The sequence below is a fragment of the Engystomops pustulosus genome, chromosome 1, assembly GCF_040894005.1.
Source record: "Engystomops pustulosus chromosome 1, aEngPut4.maternal, whole genome shotgun sequence".
In the NCBI taxonomy this organism is placed as follows: Eukaryota; Metazoa; Chordata; class Amphibia; order Anura; family Leptodactylidae; genus Engystomops; species Engystomops pustulosus.
The window spans coordinates 270,945,168-270,961,911 of NC_092411.1; the positions used below are offsets into that span (position 1 = coordinate 270,945,168).

General features: G+C 45.8%; 1 protein-coding gene across 8 annotated transcripts in view; it reads right to left on the reverse strand.

Annotated features, from left to right (window-relative positions):
* Positions 1-16,744, reverse strand: part of GRK4 (G protein-coupled receptor kinase 4) — a 198,195-nt gene that overhangs the window by 954 nt on the left and 180,497 nt on the right. For all 8 annotated transcript variants that reach the window (XM_072126163.1, XM_072126161.1, XM_072126164.1 and 5 more), the window contains 9 exons: positions 16,073-16,136; positions 15,850-15,990; positions 7,867-8,057; positions 3,871-3,908; positions 3,241-3,330; positions 2,348-2,556; positions 2,062-2,199; positions 1,841-1,978; positions 1,617-1,748 (listed from right to left, as the gene is read on the reverse strand). In XM_072126163.1, coding sequence (XP_071982264.1) covers positions 1,617-1,748; positions 1,841-1,978; positions 2,062-2,199; positions 2,348-2,556; positions 3,241-3,330; positions 3,871-3,908; positions 7,867-8,057; positions 15,850-15,990; positions 16,073-16,136 — 1,141 coding nt within the window. The remainder of the gene's footprint in view (positions 1-1,616; positions 1,749-1,840; positions 1,979-2,061; positions 2,200-2,347; positions 2,557-3,240; positions 3,331-3,870; positions 3,909-7,866; positions 8,058-15,849; positions 15,991-16,072; positions 16,137-16,744) is intronic.

Consider the following 16,744-nt stretch of genomic DNA (forward strand, 5'->3'; position numbering starts at 1 on the left):
TATTGAGAACAGGAACAAATTTACGAGAATTTCATGGGTGAAGGTCCTTCTCAGTATAAAATTTGGTGGGTGCTTTGAATGGCCATGGGCCCCCTAGAAGGCTTGGGCCCCGGGCAACCGCCCAAAGCTCCTGTATTATAATCCACTAAAGTCTATACCATAAGCAGAAGACTAAGTATAGTGACTTTGCTGGGGAATGGCAATCAGCTATTAGAACAGCTGATTTATGGCGGACCCCCACCAATCACATACTAATGACCTAACTTGTCACTTAACAGCCAGAAAATCCCTTTAATGATACGGCTTTACTTTGTGGGAACAGTTTGTGAAAGGTCCTTCTCTGTTCCTGGTGCCTGGTGCCGAGCAGCTTCATAGGGTCTAGACATAAACCCTATCCAACACTTGGATAAACCAAGATGGCAAACCAGATCTTCTCATCAAACATTATGGGGCACATTTACTGAGGGTCCGCGGAACGCATTTCCTTCGGGTTTCCCGACTATTTCCAATTTGTGCCGCATCCTGCGGATTTTGGCGCAATCGCCAATTTCATGCAACACAAATCTGGGTGCGGGCCGTCTGACAACCCGACTTATTCGGACTAAGCGCAGGATTTAAAATTCAAATTGTGTCGCAATTGGTAAATTGCGCCGGACTTTATCTTGGTCGGACAGTCCGGGTCGGGGATCGTGATAGGACCGGGTAAGTAAATGTGCCCCTATGTCTGCACTCATTGGTTGCAAGCAGAGATCTTAAAGGAAATCTGCCATTAAAACCAACCAGGGACATTACTCATAGATGCAGGCACCGGGACTATGGGAATCTTCTTATGTTTGTTATCCATGGCCTCCATCCTTCTAAAATCAGCTTTTAAAATTATGTTAATGAGCCTGGTGGGCGTTACCAGATCCCTTCTGTTCTGTAGCTTCTCAGGCTGTTACACTTTGCAGGAGCACTTCCCGCTCCCAATGTGTGAGATTACAGAAGACAGGGGGAGGTGGAAGTGCTGAAGGAGCAGGAGTGAGAGGGATACAATGTAAGAACCTGTGAGATTACAGCAAGGAGGGGGGTCTGATAGCACCCCTCCCATAGCCTTTTAGACTCATTAGCATAATATTAGAAGGAGGGAGATCATAGATTTCAAATACAAGAAGATGACCACAGTCATGTTGCCTGGATCTATAATTAAGTGTCCCTGGTTTATCAGGATGGATTTTCTTTAATAATTTAAAATGAAAGGGATTGGCCACCTGTACAAAAAACTTTAATGAGCATAAGACCCATATTGTGCTTACCCTTATAAAGTCTTGCCGCGGGGAGGCGTGGGTCATATAAGCCCCTGGCAGCAGGACATCCTGGATGTATCCGCACGCCCCTCCACACACTGATGTGAGAGCATGTCCCCCACTATTCGCCAGTATCACAGGAAGTCCTGCTCACCGCAGGTCACATGACAGGCGGCTCCTGTCAGGGAACGGCAGACTTTACCAGGGTAGTATAATATGCCCCTGTCAGGGTCTAATACTTATCCTGTTAACATTTGGTATAAATAACCAACCCCTTTAATGTCTGTATTCCCAGAAAGGTACTGATAGTAACATAGCAGTAAGACTCACCCCTCTTCTGAACAATCGATGGAAGAAGCTTCTCTTTGGTCTAATGTTCTGTTTGCTCACATCCAGGTCTGGCGACAAGCAGCCGTCTGTCTCATAGACATTGATGTCTTTAAAACACTCGGTTTCAATCATCTGCAACGAGAGGGAAGGAAATGTAATTTCTGAATCCAAGGTGCTGTATAACATGACAAGGCCCCTGTGGTCGGGGGGTGGGGTTGACTTACCTCTTGCTGCCATGGAATGGAGACGCTGCCCGTCACAAACTTAGAGTAGAAGTCGTCATCCGTGGTGTCCAGGTTCACCCCCTTCACTGTGGAGAACTGTTCAATGTCCAGCACATCCTTACAATACACGGCACGAGGCTGCGGGGACACAGAGGGATGTACATATGACATGTGCTCAACAAATCGGCAATGTAATACAGGACCCGTCACATAGATCTTACATCAGGAACAAATGGCGGCTCCATTATACTGGCTTCCAGGCGTTTAAAGTTGATGTTCCTGAATATTGTGTGCTGTTTGACACCTGCGGCTCCGTCCCCCTTGCAGCCAAGCCTCTGCTTGGGGTCCTTTGTGAGTAACTGGAAGATAACATTAGACGTTATGTCATCCCGGGGGTATAGTAGTGGGACGCATATCCGCCCAAAAGTGGTAAATTCAAATATTTCACACCAGAAACGGGCTTAGAACATGTAATATATAGATCTCCAAAAACATATGAGTACCCACCATCCTGCAGATTGACTTGGCATCTTCGGAAAACTTCTCCGAATACTCTTCTTCATCCTCCTTCACCCGCCTGTCCACCTCGTCCCGCTTCACCTTCTCCTTCCGTTTCCTGAAGGGCGATTGACCTTGGATCATTTCATAAATAAGGCAGCCGAGCCCCCACCAGTCAGGGCTGAACGTGTAGCTTTCATTGTTGATGACTTCTGGAGCTGGAGAAGAAAGGCATTTTTGATAACACGATAAAGGAGGCACCACATGTGTTTTCACCGTTTGCCGAGTTCATGAAAAGAAGCGTTTGGAACAACAGCAATAAAAAGCACAAAAACACTTGTAAGCTCATCACGTGTAACATATACACATATAACTATCACACAGAATACAGCAAACTCTTGCGTGGAAAAAAAAGGTGTCTTCTGCGGTTGGAAAATCAGGGTGGGACACGTAATATAATGTTTATCATGTGAGACTATGAAGTCATCATGTTGGACCAAGTGTTCATCATCAGGACCTTGAACTAGGTGTCGAACAATGAAGCAATCTTCCATTTATGATGTCAGGCAATGACATAATTTATAATGGCGCTATTCTGGTTTATGATTTCATTCTGGTCTAATTGTCATTGATGATGTCATTATGTCAGTCTACAACCTCATGGAATATGTCATCACACCATCACATATATGTCAACAAGTCAGACATTTAGGTTATAATGTGAAATGATATCTTCATGACGGACCAATAAAACGGTCATATCCTAATTGAACAATTGGGTCATTAACGATGGAATTATCCCGGATTAATAATGAGGTCATCAAGTTGGATTATAGCATCATTGACAGACATCCCCTTTAAATAAGAAGAGTCAGAAATCTTTCTAGGAATCAAGCGCCTACCCATATAACCCACGGTGCCCACTCTGCCACGAATGGACTCCCCTTCAGGTATCTGCACAGCTAACCCGAGGTCTGATATCCTGATGTGTCCTGTGAAGGGGAGAGCATCATTATTACATGACATCACATTGGCAGCACAACACATTGATATGTTTATAGAAAACGAAACCACAGCAACATCTGATCAGAGTTTTTACTTTGTGCGGGTCCAGTTTAGGTACTTTCAGCTTCAAGCACCAATAATATTAGGTTTGCCAGGTGCCTGGAGGATCCGTCCCTTATGCCCAAGCCATGATACATCTACTTTTCTGTGCCTGGTTTAGAAATTAACCCCAATGCGTTCTTAATTTCTTCTTGCTGATGATTGGACGGCTCATAACTTCGTCAATGGTGCATAAACCATTACTGTCTTTTTTATTAAGAAAGCTTCAATCAGCGACAGCAAGCAGATATATTTAAAATGGAGGCTTATGGTCCCAATCATGTCATTCATACGGAGATCTATAAGCGACAGGTAACTAAACACGATGCAAGAGGAATAGGAACCAACTTTAGAAGATCGGGTTCCAGCCCATCAAGACAGGTCAAGCTTAGGTAAAGCATGTGCACTACACTAACATGAGCACTTACCGCGGTCGTCCAGCAGGATATTTTCTGGCTTTAAATCCCTTAATAAATAAAAAAATATTATTCATTTACAGAGCATATACATTCCATGGTGCTGTACATTCAATAAGGGGTTCACATACATTAAGAGAAGAACAAATCCAAGTCACGATCTGTATGGAAGGTTAGATGGCGATACGAGGTGAGGGAGTATAACAGTGCAGTCATTATGTATTGCAGGTGATCCTAAAGGTGGGTTTTTAGGTCACGTGTGAAGGTTTGGAAGGTGGGGGACAGTCAAACTATTTGGTGGAGACTTCCAAAACATGGGAGAAGCACGGGAGAAGTCCTGGAGATAGTTGTGAGAAGAGCGGATGGTAATAGAGGGAAGCTGAGGAAGGGAGATTACGGGTGGTACGTGTGGTATGTTATTGGCTGATGGGTTCAGAGATTATGGAGGAGACAGCATTACGGATGGATTGGAGGGGTGTGGAGAGACCACAGAGAAGAATATTGCAGTAGTCCAAGCAGGGGATGACAAAGACCTGGACCAGAAACTCTGTAGACTCCAGGTTGAGGAAGGGTCATATGCGAGAGATGTTCTTGAGTCGGAGGCGGCAGGTTGTAGTAAAGGACTGGATTTGAAACTTAAAGGATAAAGACAGAGTCACAGGTCTCTCCGAGGCAGTGGACTTTGGGGATCAGGGAGAGTGTGGAGCCATGATTTTTGAAGACTAGGTCTGGTAGGAGAGATGTGTTAGGTGTGGGAAAGATTACTAGACGAAGTTCCCTTAGGCCTTGAGTTTTAGAAACGTGCTACAATTATTGCAGGATGGCAACTAAAATCATTTTAGAGTTTTTTTAAAATTAATATCCATCATTGCGACACGCCTTGGCGGCACAAATTGGGAAGAAATTAGAAATATAGATCCTAACATACTTTTGTTATATTGCGGGTAGAGAGGAAACCCCTGGAATGATTTCCTTCCTGTATTCCTGGCTTCTGGGGAAATATTTGGAGGATTTTTTGTTCCCCTTTATACAGAAATGTGAGGACAATGTTGTCCCAATCTCTGATGACCAATAGAGGGAGATACTGGAGTTGGGGCCTACATCCTCTCCCAGTGAAAGCCAACAGTGGAGTTAACCCTTTATAGTACATCATGTGTATAAGACCCCAGAGCGGCTCCTAATACAGAACTCTTTAAAATATCCCATCATGTATGACCGCTCGCTTGCTTTGTTCTAATCCAGCCCTGTGAAGATTGTCCCAACGTAAATCTCACGCTTTTTTCAGGATTTATTACTGTCTGTGTATATTTTGTATGTCATCAAAATGAAAATAGTTTTTCAACACAATACAAAGGATCTAACTGAAAAGAAAAAAAAAGAAAGCCTGAGAAGAAGAAGTATATGGATGATGAGCTCTCCTAGGCCATTGGTGTAGATGGAGAAGAGGAGGGTCCTTGGACAAAACCTCGTGAGACACCAACAGTGAGGTGAAGAGGAGTAACGCGAGTGATAGATTGGAGTGATATGTGAGTGATAGATTGGAGTGATATGTGAGTGATAGATTGGAGTGATATGTGAGTAATAGATTGGAGTGATATGTGAGTAATAGATTGGAGTGATATGTGAGTAATAGATTGGAGTGATATGTGAGTGATAGATTGGAGTGATATGTGAGTGATAGATTGGAGTGGTATGTGAGTGATAGATTGGAGTGATATGTGAGTGATAGATTGGAGTGATATGTGAGTGATAGATTGGAGTGATATGTGAGTGATAGATTGGAGTGATATGCGAGTGATAGATTGGAGTGATATGTGAGTGATAGATTGGAGTGATATGTGAGTGATAGATTGGAGTGATATGTGAGTGATAGATTGGAGTGATATGTGAGTGGTAGATTGGAGTGATATGTGAGTGATAGATTGGAGTGATATGTGAGTGATAGATTGGAGTGATATGTGAGTGGTAGATTGGAGTGATATGTGAGTGGTAGATTGGAGTGATATGTGAGTGATAGATTGGAGTGATATGTGAGTGATAGATTGGAGTGATATGTGAGTGATAGATTGGAGTGATATGTGAGTGGTAGATTGGAGTTATATGTGAGTGGTAGATTGGAGTGATATGTGAGTGATAGATTGGAGTGATATGTGAGTGGTAGATTGGAGTGATATGTGAGTGGTAGATTGGAGTGATATGTGAGTGGTAGATTGGAGTGATATGTGAGTGATAGATTGGAGTGATATGCGAGTGATAGATTGGAGTGATATGCAAGTGGTAGATTGGAGTGATATGTGAGTGGTAGATTGGAGTGATATGTGAGTGATAGATTGGAGTGATATGCAAGTGGTAGATTGGAGTGATATGCGAGTGGTAGATTGGAGTGATATGTGAGTGATAGATTGGAGTGATATGTGAGTGATATGTGAGTGATAGATTGGAGTGATATGTGAGTGATAGATTGGAGTGATATGTGAGTGATAGATTGGAGTGATATGTGAGTGATAGATTGGAGTGATATGTGAGTGATAGATTGGAGTGATATGTGAGTGATAGATTGGAGTGATATGTGAGTGATAGATTGGAGTGATATGTGAGTGATAGATTGGAGTGATATGTGAGTGATGGACATTGAAGTGCAATAGATAGAAGAGGATATCCAGGAAGTGGTCTGACCCTTAATGCCAAGGGATAATAGCATTTGTAGCAAGAAGAATTAAAAAAAAAGAATCAAAATGATCAAATTTAAATGGGACCCTGTAACCAGATTTACCCCATTACACTAGCAGCCCCTTCATGTAGGGTATAAAATGTCCTTTCTAGAATTCCCTCTTTTATGTGAAATCGCACCCGTTTCACCTATAAAAATCTTCCACAAAGTCAGGCAAATATGACTTCTCACCTCATTTTCACATGAGATAAATCAAGTTTAGTGGTTGCAGGGGTAGTGTTACTTCAGACGTCCCCATCTTCTGTTCTGTAGCATATAGAAACATGCTACTCTTTCAGATGACTTAAAGGCCTATGGTTCTGTGAGCTACAGAACTGGACAAACAGTCAGTTAAAAAATAGACTGGATCTTGGATCTGAAGCTTGCATTTCTAACTCTCTCATTAGCTGCGGTTCTGTAGATCACAAAGCCATAAAACTGTTATTTGAAAGATGAGATTATTCACCTGGGACCTCATTTTCACTAAAGACAGGTTACAGAAGCCCGATACACCTGCAGTGAAAATGTGTCTTTCTGCTTTCTCTAAGCATTTGCATTACAATATAATTGTGTGTTATAACTTATCTTGCAACCTGACAGAATCAAGGTAAGTTACAGAATCCCACATCAGTGGGAGAGGGAGGAGCTGTACAGGAGCACAAAGGTTGGGGCTGAGAGCTGAGCAGTCTGCAGCACAGACCATGTTGTTTTGTGAAGTTCATTTAAACCAAAGCCCAACCCCTGGGACTACACAAAGGATTCTGTCAGGATGCCAGGTAAGTTATAACACACAATTATATTGTAATGCAAAGGCAGATTTAAAATGCAGGTGTAATGGGCTTTTGCATCCTGTCTTTAGTGAAAATAAGGTCCCTGGTGACAGGTTGCCTGTAAAATGACATAAAATGTCTGTTTCTAGGTATTAAAGAAATGAAAATGGGTGTTTCTGAAGTGACACTTCCCCTCCAACCACTAAACTAGACTCATCTCTTGTGTAAATGAGGTTAGAAAGTCATTTTCCTGACTTTGGGAGAAGTTTTTTTTTTTTTTAAAAGGTAAATGGTTGAGATTTCACATAAAAGATGGTATTCTAGAAAGGACATTTCACCACCTACCTGAAGGGGCTGCTAGTTTAGTTGGGCAAAACCTGGTGACAGGTTCCCTTTATGCATGGTATGCCTGGTGTTGCAGCCGAACAGAAACATGATATTATAGGAGAAAAACATGAGACTTAGCAGAAGGTTGGTCATTACACAGATCAGAGATCTTTTCTTTACATAGAAGAGCGGCGGTCCCACCTGTAAACTATCCTCTCCCTCTGCAGGTCCTCCAGGCCACAGCACAGCTCGGCAGCATAAAACACTGCCCTCTGCTCATCAAAGCCCGGGTTCCCCATGTTGTATATGTGAAACTTCAGGTCCCCGCCATTCATAATGGTTAATACTAAGCAAAGGGCGTCCTTTGTTTCATAAGTGTAGGCTAAACTAACCTGCAAAAGACAGAAACAGGTGATTAGAGGACAAACAGCAAATGTATAAAATATCTATAATATATACATATAATCATATAAGGATAAAGGTCCCTACACCAATATTTCTTCTTGCAGTCATAATATAGATTTAATGTGAGCTGCAATAGCGAGGTACGGCCACTACACAGTGTGTGGCGTGCTCTGCTTCTGGCTCTATACACTGTGATACAGATCTGGAGCAAGGTGTTGGCCCAAACACATCTGATATGGATGACTAATTCCATAGATAGATCTTCTATATCCATTCATGGCTCTTCTGACAACTTTTCTAAGAAGACTTTGGGCACTACCCCAATGCCAAAGAGCTGACCCGTCATCAAGAGCTGACCCGTCATCACAGGTGAAATAGCACTTTCAAAAGACTAAAGTCTGTTCAAAGCCGGATCCCTGTTAGAATCTAAATGGAATAGAAATTCCAGTGCCATTTCTCATTCATCCTATGAAAGCTCCATTCTTTGGAGTTCTGAAGGACTCAGCGTAAACCCATCATCTGGTTCTGGTCATTTTGGCTGGGAGACCCAGACTGCGCCAACTTTCCATTCTGACCGAACAATCGCATCTCTGTTCTGTCCATAGGGCTGGGATAACTTGTCTAGTTTATAGCAGACACTGGCTTAAAAGGGATTAATAATATCCCTGCAGACTGTCACCTGGAGGCTCAGGATGAACAGCACAGCGAGTCCTTGCAGTGCACAAGAATAGGCTGTGTCTATAAGTGTAGACTGTGCTGCCTCCCATAGATTTTCTATGTGTAAGTGCTTTCTACATTTTCACCACTAGAGGTCACTGTCCTCCCATGCAGATTCACCTCTGCCCGAAATAGGGAAAATACGGGAAACTCAACTGAAATCGCTGTAATGTTTCTCACGGAATTATTAATTCCCATTATCATCATTATTGTACGCAACATGTTAATAATGCATGGGCTAGTGTTTTTTGGGCCTGCGGATGGCGCTTTTGTCATGAATCTTTAAGCATGATCAATAAAGAGCAGCATTTCATGGTTACACTTATCTCCGATGTGGCTGGACTTGACCTCCTGCATCATTTATGTGTCTTGGCCGTGATCGGAGGGGCGGTCACACGTAGGACAGGGATACAACACAGGACTATATTACTACATTTCTCTACATTATTACATTCTAGGCCAGAAAGCCGACGTAGAAGCCCTAAAAAAACCCAATGCCTTGTGGACCCCTGGACATTGTGACTATTAACCCCTTTACGCCAGTGCCACGCCAAGGGGGTCTGCTCCGCACCTGTGCACTACCTAGACCATGGAAGCGTTCACATTGAATGTTCGTTTGGCAACGTCTCTTGATTAATCCGGCGGCACCGGAGGGGCACATTGTATCTTCTGTTCTTTCACTGTCAATCACTGCATGTGAACAGAGTAATCAGGACTCTCCCTGTCAATCACTGTGTGGGCAGAGTAATCAGGACTCTCCCTGTCAATCACTGTGTGGGCAGAGTAATCAGGACTCTCCCTGTCAATCACTGTGTGTGAGCAGAGTAATCAGGACTCTCCCTGTCAATCACTGTGTGTGAGCAGAGTAATCAGGACTCTCCCTGTCAATCACTGCATGTGGGCAGAGTAATCAGGACTCTCACTGTCAATCACTGTGTGTGGGCAGAGTAATCAGGACTCTCCCTGTCAATCACTGCATGTGGGCAGAGTAATCAGGACTCTCCCTGTCAATCACTGCATGTGAACAGAGTAATCAGGACTCTCCCTGTCAATCACTGCATGTGAACAGAGTAATCAGGACTCTCCCTGTCAATCACTGTGTGGGCAGAGTAATCAAGACTCTCCCTGTCAATCACTGTGTGGGCAGAGTAATCAGGACTCTCCCTGTCAATCACTGTGTGTGAGCAGAGTAATCAGGACTCTCCCTGTCAATCACTGTGTGTGAGCAGAGTAATCAGGACTCTCCCTGTCAATCACTGCATGTGGGCAGAGTAATCAGGACTCTCACTGTCAATCACTGTGTGTGGGCAGAGTAATCAGGACTCTCCCTGTCAATCACTGCATGTGAACAGAGTAATCAGGACTCTCCCTGTCAATCACTGCATGTGAACAGAGTAATCAGGACTCTCCCTGTCAATCACTGCATGTGGGCAGAGTAATCAGGACTCTCCCTGTCAATCACTGCATGTGGGCAGAGTAATCAGGACTCTCCCTGTCAATCACTGCATGTGGGCAGAGTAATCAGGACTCTCCCTGTCAATCACTGTGTGTGGGCAGAGTAATCAGGACTCTTACTGTCAATCACTGCGTGTGGACAGAGTAATCAGGACTCTCACTGTCAATCACTGTGTGTGATCAGGACTCCCACTGTCAATCACGGTGTGTGGGCAGGGGATAATCTGGATTATTACGGTCTTTCCCAAGAGTTTTGACATCTAATCTTAAAATGTCTATCCCAATGAACGCTCCAAAAATAGAAGATTAGGTTAATAATTTTCTATATGACATTCCGCCACTAGTGATGTCAGCCGTGTGATATGCTATGACATCATCTCTGTGACACGTCACCGGGGTTGGATTGTGCAGCATTAGCGAGCTCACATTACTATTACTTGCAGAATAGGAGGATACATTACAGCATGTAATGGCCAACATTATCTATTAACATCAATTATTGAAGGAAGCTTTTTTTTTCCAATAGGATTTCATCATAGCCAAAGGAAGTATGATCAATATTTTACTTAGCTCGGACAAATCTACAGCACTCAGCCTATCGATTGTTTCCTGGGAGGCTGTACCCGGGCTGTGCTGACACTGGGGGTGATGGGAGCAGAGCGGAGACATGTGAAGGACATTGCACTTCCTGCAGAGTGGTCATCGATCTGCTGACCCGTCCTCCAGTCCATAGACTCCGGTAATATCAATCCAGCGGCCACATGTCAGCCTCACATTCCTCTACAGCCAGCGGTATAAGTGCAGTCATCTGTATGTGGGGGAGACCTTCACTGTATATGGCGGGGACCTGCGCTGTATATGGTGAGGACCTGCGCTGTATATGGTGAGGACCTGTGCTGTATATGGGGGGGACCTGCGCTGTATATGGGGGGGACCTGCGCTGTATATGGTGAGGACCTGCGCTGTATATGGGGGGGACCTGCGCTGTATATGGTGGGGACCTGCGCTGTATATGGAGCTGGGTCTGCACTGTATATGGAGCTGGGTCTGCACTGTATATGGAGCTGGGTCTGCACTGTATATGGGGGGGGACCTGCGCTGTATATGGAGCTGGGTCTGCACTGTATATGGAGCTGGGTCTGCACTGTATATGGAGCTGGGTCTGCACTGTATATGGAGCTGGGTCTGCACTGTATATGGAGCTGGGTCTGCAATGTATATGGAGCTGGGTCTGCACTGTATATGGAGCTGGGTCTGCACTGTATATGGAGCTGGGTCTGCGCTGTATATGGAGCTGGGTCTGCGCTGTATATGGCGGGGACCTGCGCTGTATATGGAGCTGGCTCTGCACTGTATATGGAGCTGGCTCTGCACTGTATATGGAGCTGGCTCTGCACTGTATATGGAGCTGGCTCTGCACTGTATATGGAGCTGGCTCTGCACTGTATATGGAGCTGGGTCTGCACTGTATATGGAGCTGGGTCTGCACTGTATATGGAGCTGGGTCTGCACTGTATATGGAGCTGGGTCTGCACTGTATATGGAGCTGGGTCTGCACTGTATATGGAGCTGGGTCTGCACTGTATATGGTGGGGACCTGCGCTGTATATGGAGCTGGGTCTGCACTGTATATGGAGCTGGGTCTGCACTGTATATGGAGCTGGGTCTGCACTGTATATGGAGCTGGGTCTGCACTGTATATGGCGGGGACCTGCGCTGTATATGGAGCTGGGTCTGCACTGTATATGGAGCTGGATCTGCACTGTATATGGAGCTGGATCTGCACTGTATATGGAGCTGGGTCTGCACTGTATATGGAGCTGGGTCTGCACTGTATATGGAGCTGGGTCTGCACTGTATATGGAGCTGGGTCTGCACTGTATATGGAGCTGGGTCTGCACTGTATATGGAGCTGGGTCTGCACTGTATATGGAGCTGGGTCTGCACTGTATATGGAGCTGGGCCTGCACTGTATATGGAGCTGGGCCTGCACTGTATATGGAGCTGGGTCTGCGCTGTATATGGAGCTGGGTCTGCGCTGTATATGGAGCTGGGTCTGCACTGTATATGGTGGGGACCTGCGCTGTATATGGAGCTGGGCCTGCACTGTATATGGAGCTGCACTGTATATGGATCAATGAAACACACAATGTAGGCAGTGTTGTGACTCTTACACACTGTGTATATGGCGGGGACCTGCGCTGTATATGGAGCTGGGTCTGCACTGTATATGGAGCTGGATCTGCACTGTATATGGAGCTGGGTCTGCACTGTATATGGAGCTGGGTCTGCACTGTATATGGAGCTGGGTCTGCACTGTATATGGAGCTGGGTCTGCACTGTATATGGAGCTGGGTCTGCGCTGTATATGGAGCTGGGTCTGCGCTGTATATGGAGCTGGGTCTGCGCTGTATATGGAGCTGGGTCTGCGCTGTATATGGAGCTGGGTCTGCGCTGTATATGGAGCTGGGTCTGCACTGTATATGGAGCTGGGTCTGCACTGTATATGGAGCTGGGTCTGCACTGTATATGGAGCTGGGTCTGCACTGTATATGGAGCTGGGTCTGCACTGTATATGGAGCTGGGTCTGCACTGTATATGGAGCTGGGCCTGCACTGTATATGGAGCTGGGCTTGCACTGTATATGGAGCTGGGCCTGCACTGTATATGGAGCTGGGCCTGCACTGTATATGGAGCTGGGCCTGCACTGTATATGGAGCTGGGCCTGCACTGTATATGGAGCTGGGCCTGCACTGTATATGGAGCTGGGTCTGCGCTGTATATGGAGCTGGGTCTGCGCTGTATATGGAGCTGCACTGTATATGGATCAATGAAACACACAATGTAGGCAGTGTTGTGACTCTTACACACTGTGTATATGGCGGGGGTTCTGCTTTGCTCTATATGGTAGGGGGTCTGCTTCGCTGTATATGGCGGGGGGTCTGCTTAGCTGTATATGGCGGGGGGTCTGCTTAGCTGTATATGGCGGGGGGGTCTGCTTCGCTGTATATGGCAGGGGGTCTGCTTTGCTCTATATATGGCAGGGGGTCTGCTTCGCTGTATATGGCAGGGGGTCTGCTTTGCTCTATATATGGCGGTGGGTCTGCTTCGCTGTATATGGTGGGGGGGTCTGCTTCGCTGTATATGGTGGGGGGTCTGCTTCGCTGTATATGGTGGGGGGTCTGCTTCGCTGTATATGGTGGGGGGTCTGCTTCGCTGTATATGGTGGGGGGGTCTGCTTCGCTGTATATGGTGGGGGGTCTGCTTCGCTGTATATGGCAGGGGGTCTGCTTTGCTCTATATATGGCGGTGGGTCTGCTTCGCTGTATATGGTGGGGGGTCTGCTTCGCTGTATATGGCGGGGGGTCTGCTTCGCTGTATATGGTGGGGGGTCTGCTTCGCTGTATATGGTGGGGGGGGTCTGCTTAGCTGTATATCGTGGGGTCTTCTTAGCTGTATATGGTGGGGGTCTGCTTCGCTGTATATGGAGGGGGGTCTGCTTAGCCGTATATTGTGGGGGTCTTCTTAGCTGTATATGGTGGGGGGTCTGCTTAGCTGTATATGGTGGGGGGTCTGCTTCGCTGTATATGGCGGGGGGGTCTGCTTCGCTGTATATGGCGGGGGGGTCTGCTTCGCTGTATATGGTGGGGGCTCTGCTTCGCTGTATATGGTGGGGGCTCTGCTTCGCTGTATATGGCGGGGGCTCTGCTTCGCTGTATATGGCGGGGGGTCTGCTTCGCTGTATATGGTAGGGGGTCTGCTTCGCTGTATATGGCGGGGGGTCTGCTTCGCTGTATATGGCGGGGGGTCTGCTTCGCTGTATATGGTGGGGGGTCTGCTTAGCTGTATATCGTGGGGGTCTTCTTAGCTGTATATGGCAGGGGGTCTGCTTCGCTGTATATGGTGGGGGGTCTGCTTAGCTGTATATGGTGGGGGGTCTGCTTAGCTGCATATAGAGATGGGCCTGCATCACACACACTGTAACACACAATGCAGGCAGACTGGTTAGCACGGTGACTCTTACATACAATACATGTAGGTTGGTCTATGGATCAATTAGATTTAACCCCTAAAAGGATCTTCATAACCATAAACTGTTTTATTTGCAACTTTGCAATCTTGCGGTTTAGTTTTAAATGGGGCAAAACGTGCAGCAAAATGATTACTTTTTTTAATGCATGTACCGTACACCGTATGTACCTATGTAATTTTGATGTACAATATGTCATTTATGAGGTCAAGAAGGCTTGAACACTGTGCACACTGAGCTGCTAGATCGTATGAGCAGAAAACCAGGTCCGGCTTAAAGCGGTATTTTGGCATTTTAATACTAGTCCTTTATTATTCCTATATTATTCCCTGTTCCCGAGTTAAAGAGAAAGAGTTAATGTTCATAGAAGCTGAATGTATCACCATTGTGACAACAGGATGATCTTACAAGCTCCCCTAGAGATAATTGATGTACTTTGCTTCATAAAGAGGTGCTGCAGCAGCTGCAATGTGTGTTCTACAACCTTGTGCACATCAATCTCATTAAAATATGTATTGACCTTATTCCAGTGTTTTATGGCACTGACACTATACACCGCTCTTGCAGATTTTCCCAATCTATCCAGAGTGGGATGCTATTTAACAATATATACCATTCAGGGTCTGTGAAAAGCTGTGTGACGGACCTCTGATTGTGGAAGTAATGGATGTTACTAACGTCACCTCAAGGGCTGCGTTCACTTGCATTTCCATTTAATTAGACTCAATGTTAAAGGGATCGTCCACTATCAGCAAAGAATTGATATTGTTTGTGTAATGTAAAGTGATACAATGTTCCAATATACTTTCTGTATCAATTCCTTACAGTTTTCTAGATCTCTGCTTGCTGTTATTCTATAAGAAGCTTCATTGTTTTCTTCCTGTGGGCCCTGGTCATGTGATATTACGCAGGTGCACGGCTCGTTATATCCCTGGTCATGTGATATTACGCAGGTGCACGGCTCGTTATATCCCTGGTCATGTGATGTCACACAGGTGCACAGCTCATTATACACCTGGTCATGTGAGGTCACACAGGTGCACGGCTCGTTATATCCCTGGTCATGTGAGGTCACACAGGTGCACAGCTTGCTATATGCCTGGTCATGTGATTTCACACAGGTGTACGGCTCGTTATATCCCTGGTCATGTGATGTCACACAGGTGCACAGCTCATTATACACCTGGTCATGTGAGGTCACACAGGTGCACGGCTCGTTATATCCCTGGTCATGTGAGGTCACACAGGTGCACGGCTCGTTATATCCCTGGTCATGTGATGTCACGCAGGTGCACGGCTCGTTATACACCTGGTCATGTGAGGTCACACTATTGCACGTCTCGTTATATCCCTGGTCATGTGAGGTCACACAGGTGCACGGCTCGTTATATCCCTGGTCATGTGAGGTCACACTATTGCACGTCTCGTTATATCCCTGGTCATGTGAGGTCACACAGGTGCACGGCTCGTTATATCCCTGGTCATGTGAGGTCACACAGGGGCAGTTTCCAAGTCTATAATAATGAATCACATAATAAGCAGAAAATGCAGATTATTACTGATAAATTGATACTTACTACAAATCGACTATTTACTTTTTCTAATATCTGCTTTTCGTTTAATGCCATGGATTCGCCTTTCCTCTTCTTTATCCTCTTCTTTTCCAGCTTTTTACAGGCGTACATCTTCCCTGTGGCTCGCACTTGGCAGGCGCACACCTAGCGGGGGACACGTCATGATGCGTCAGAGAGGAAGAAAGTGTATGTGATACAATGGTGATGGAGAGCGGCGGATACTTACCTCACCAAATCCACCTTTCCCCAGCACCCGGTAATGCCGGAATGTGTTCTTTGTGACTGGCTGCCTGGAAGACACCAAGGTGGAAACATGGGATTGGATGAGAATCACTTTATATGTACACATTGGGGCAGATTTACTTACCCGGACCATTCGCGATCCAGCGGCGCGTTCTCTGCGTTGGATTCGGGTCCGGCCGGGATTTATTAAGGTAGTTCCTCCGCCGTCCGCCAGGTGGCTGCTGCTGCGCTGAAAAGCATCGGAACGCCCTGGAATACACCGGCTCGGGCTGAGTGAAGGTAAGTGCAAGCTCCGCGACAGATTTTTTTTTAAAAATGTGGCCGTTTTTCCGAATCCGTCGGGTTTTCGTTAAGCCACGCCCCCGATTTCCGCCGCGTGCATGCCAGCGCCGATGCGCCACAATCCGATCGCTTGTGCCAAAATCCCGGGGCAATACAGGGAAAATCGGCGAAAATCGGAAATATTCGGGTAACACGTCGGGAAAATGCGAATCGGGTCCTTAGTAAATGACCCCCATTGCATCAAACTTCAACAGTTTCATGTCTGATATTCCCTCCATTCACATATCACAGCATAAAATTGTGTGCCTCCTCCTCTTATTAACTACCTTGCTGCTGCAGAACCGCTTTAATCCAAACAACAAACTCAGACTAA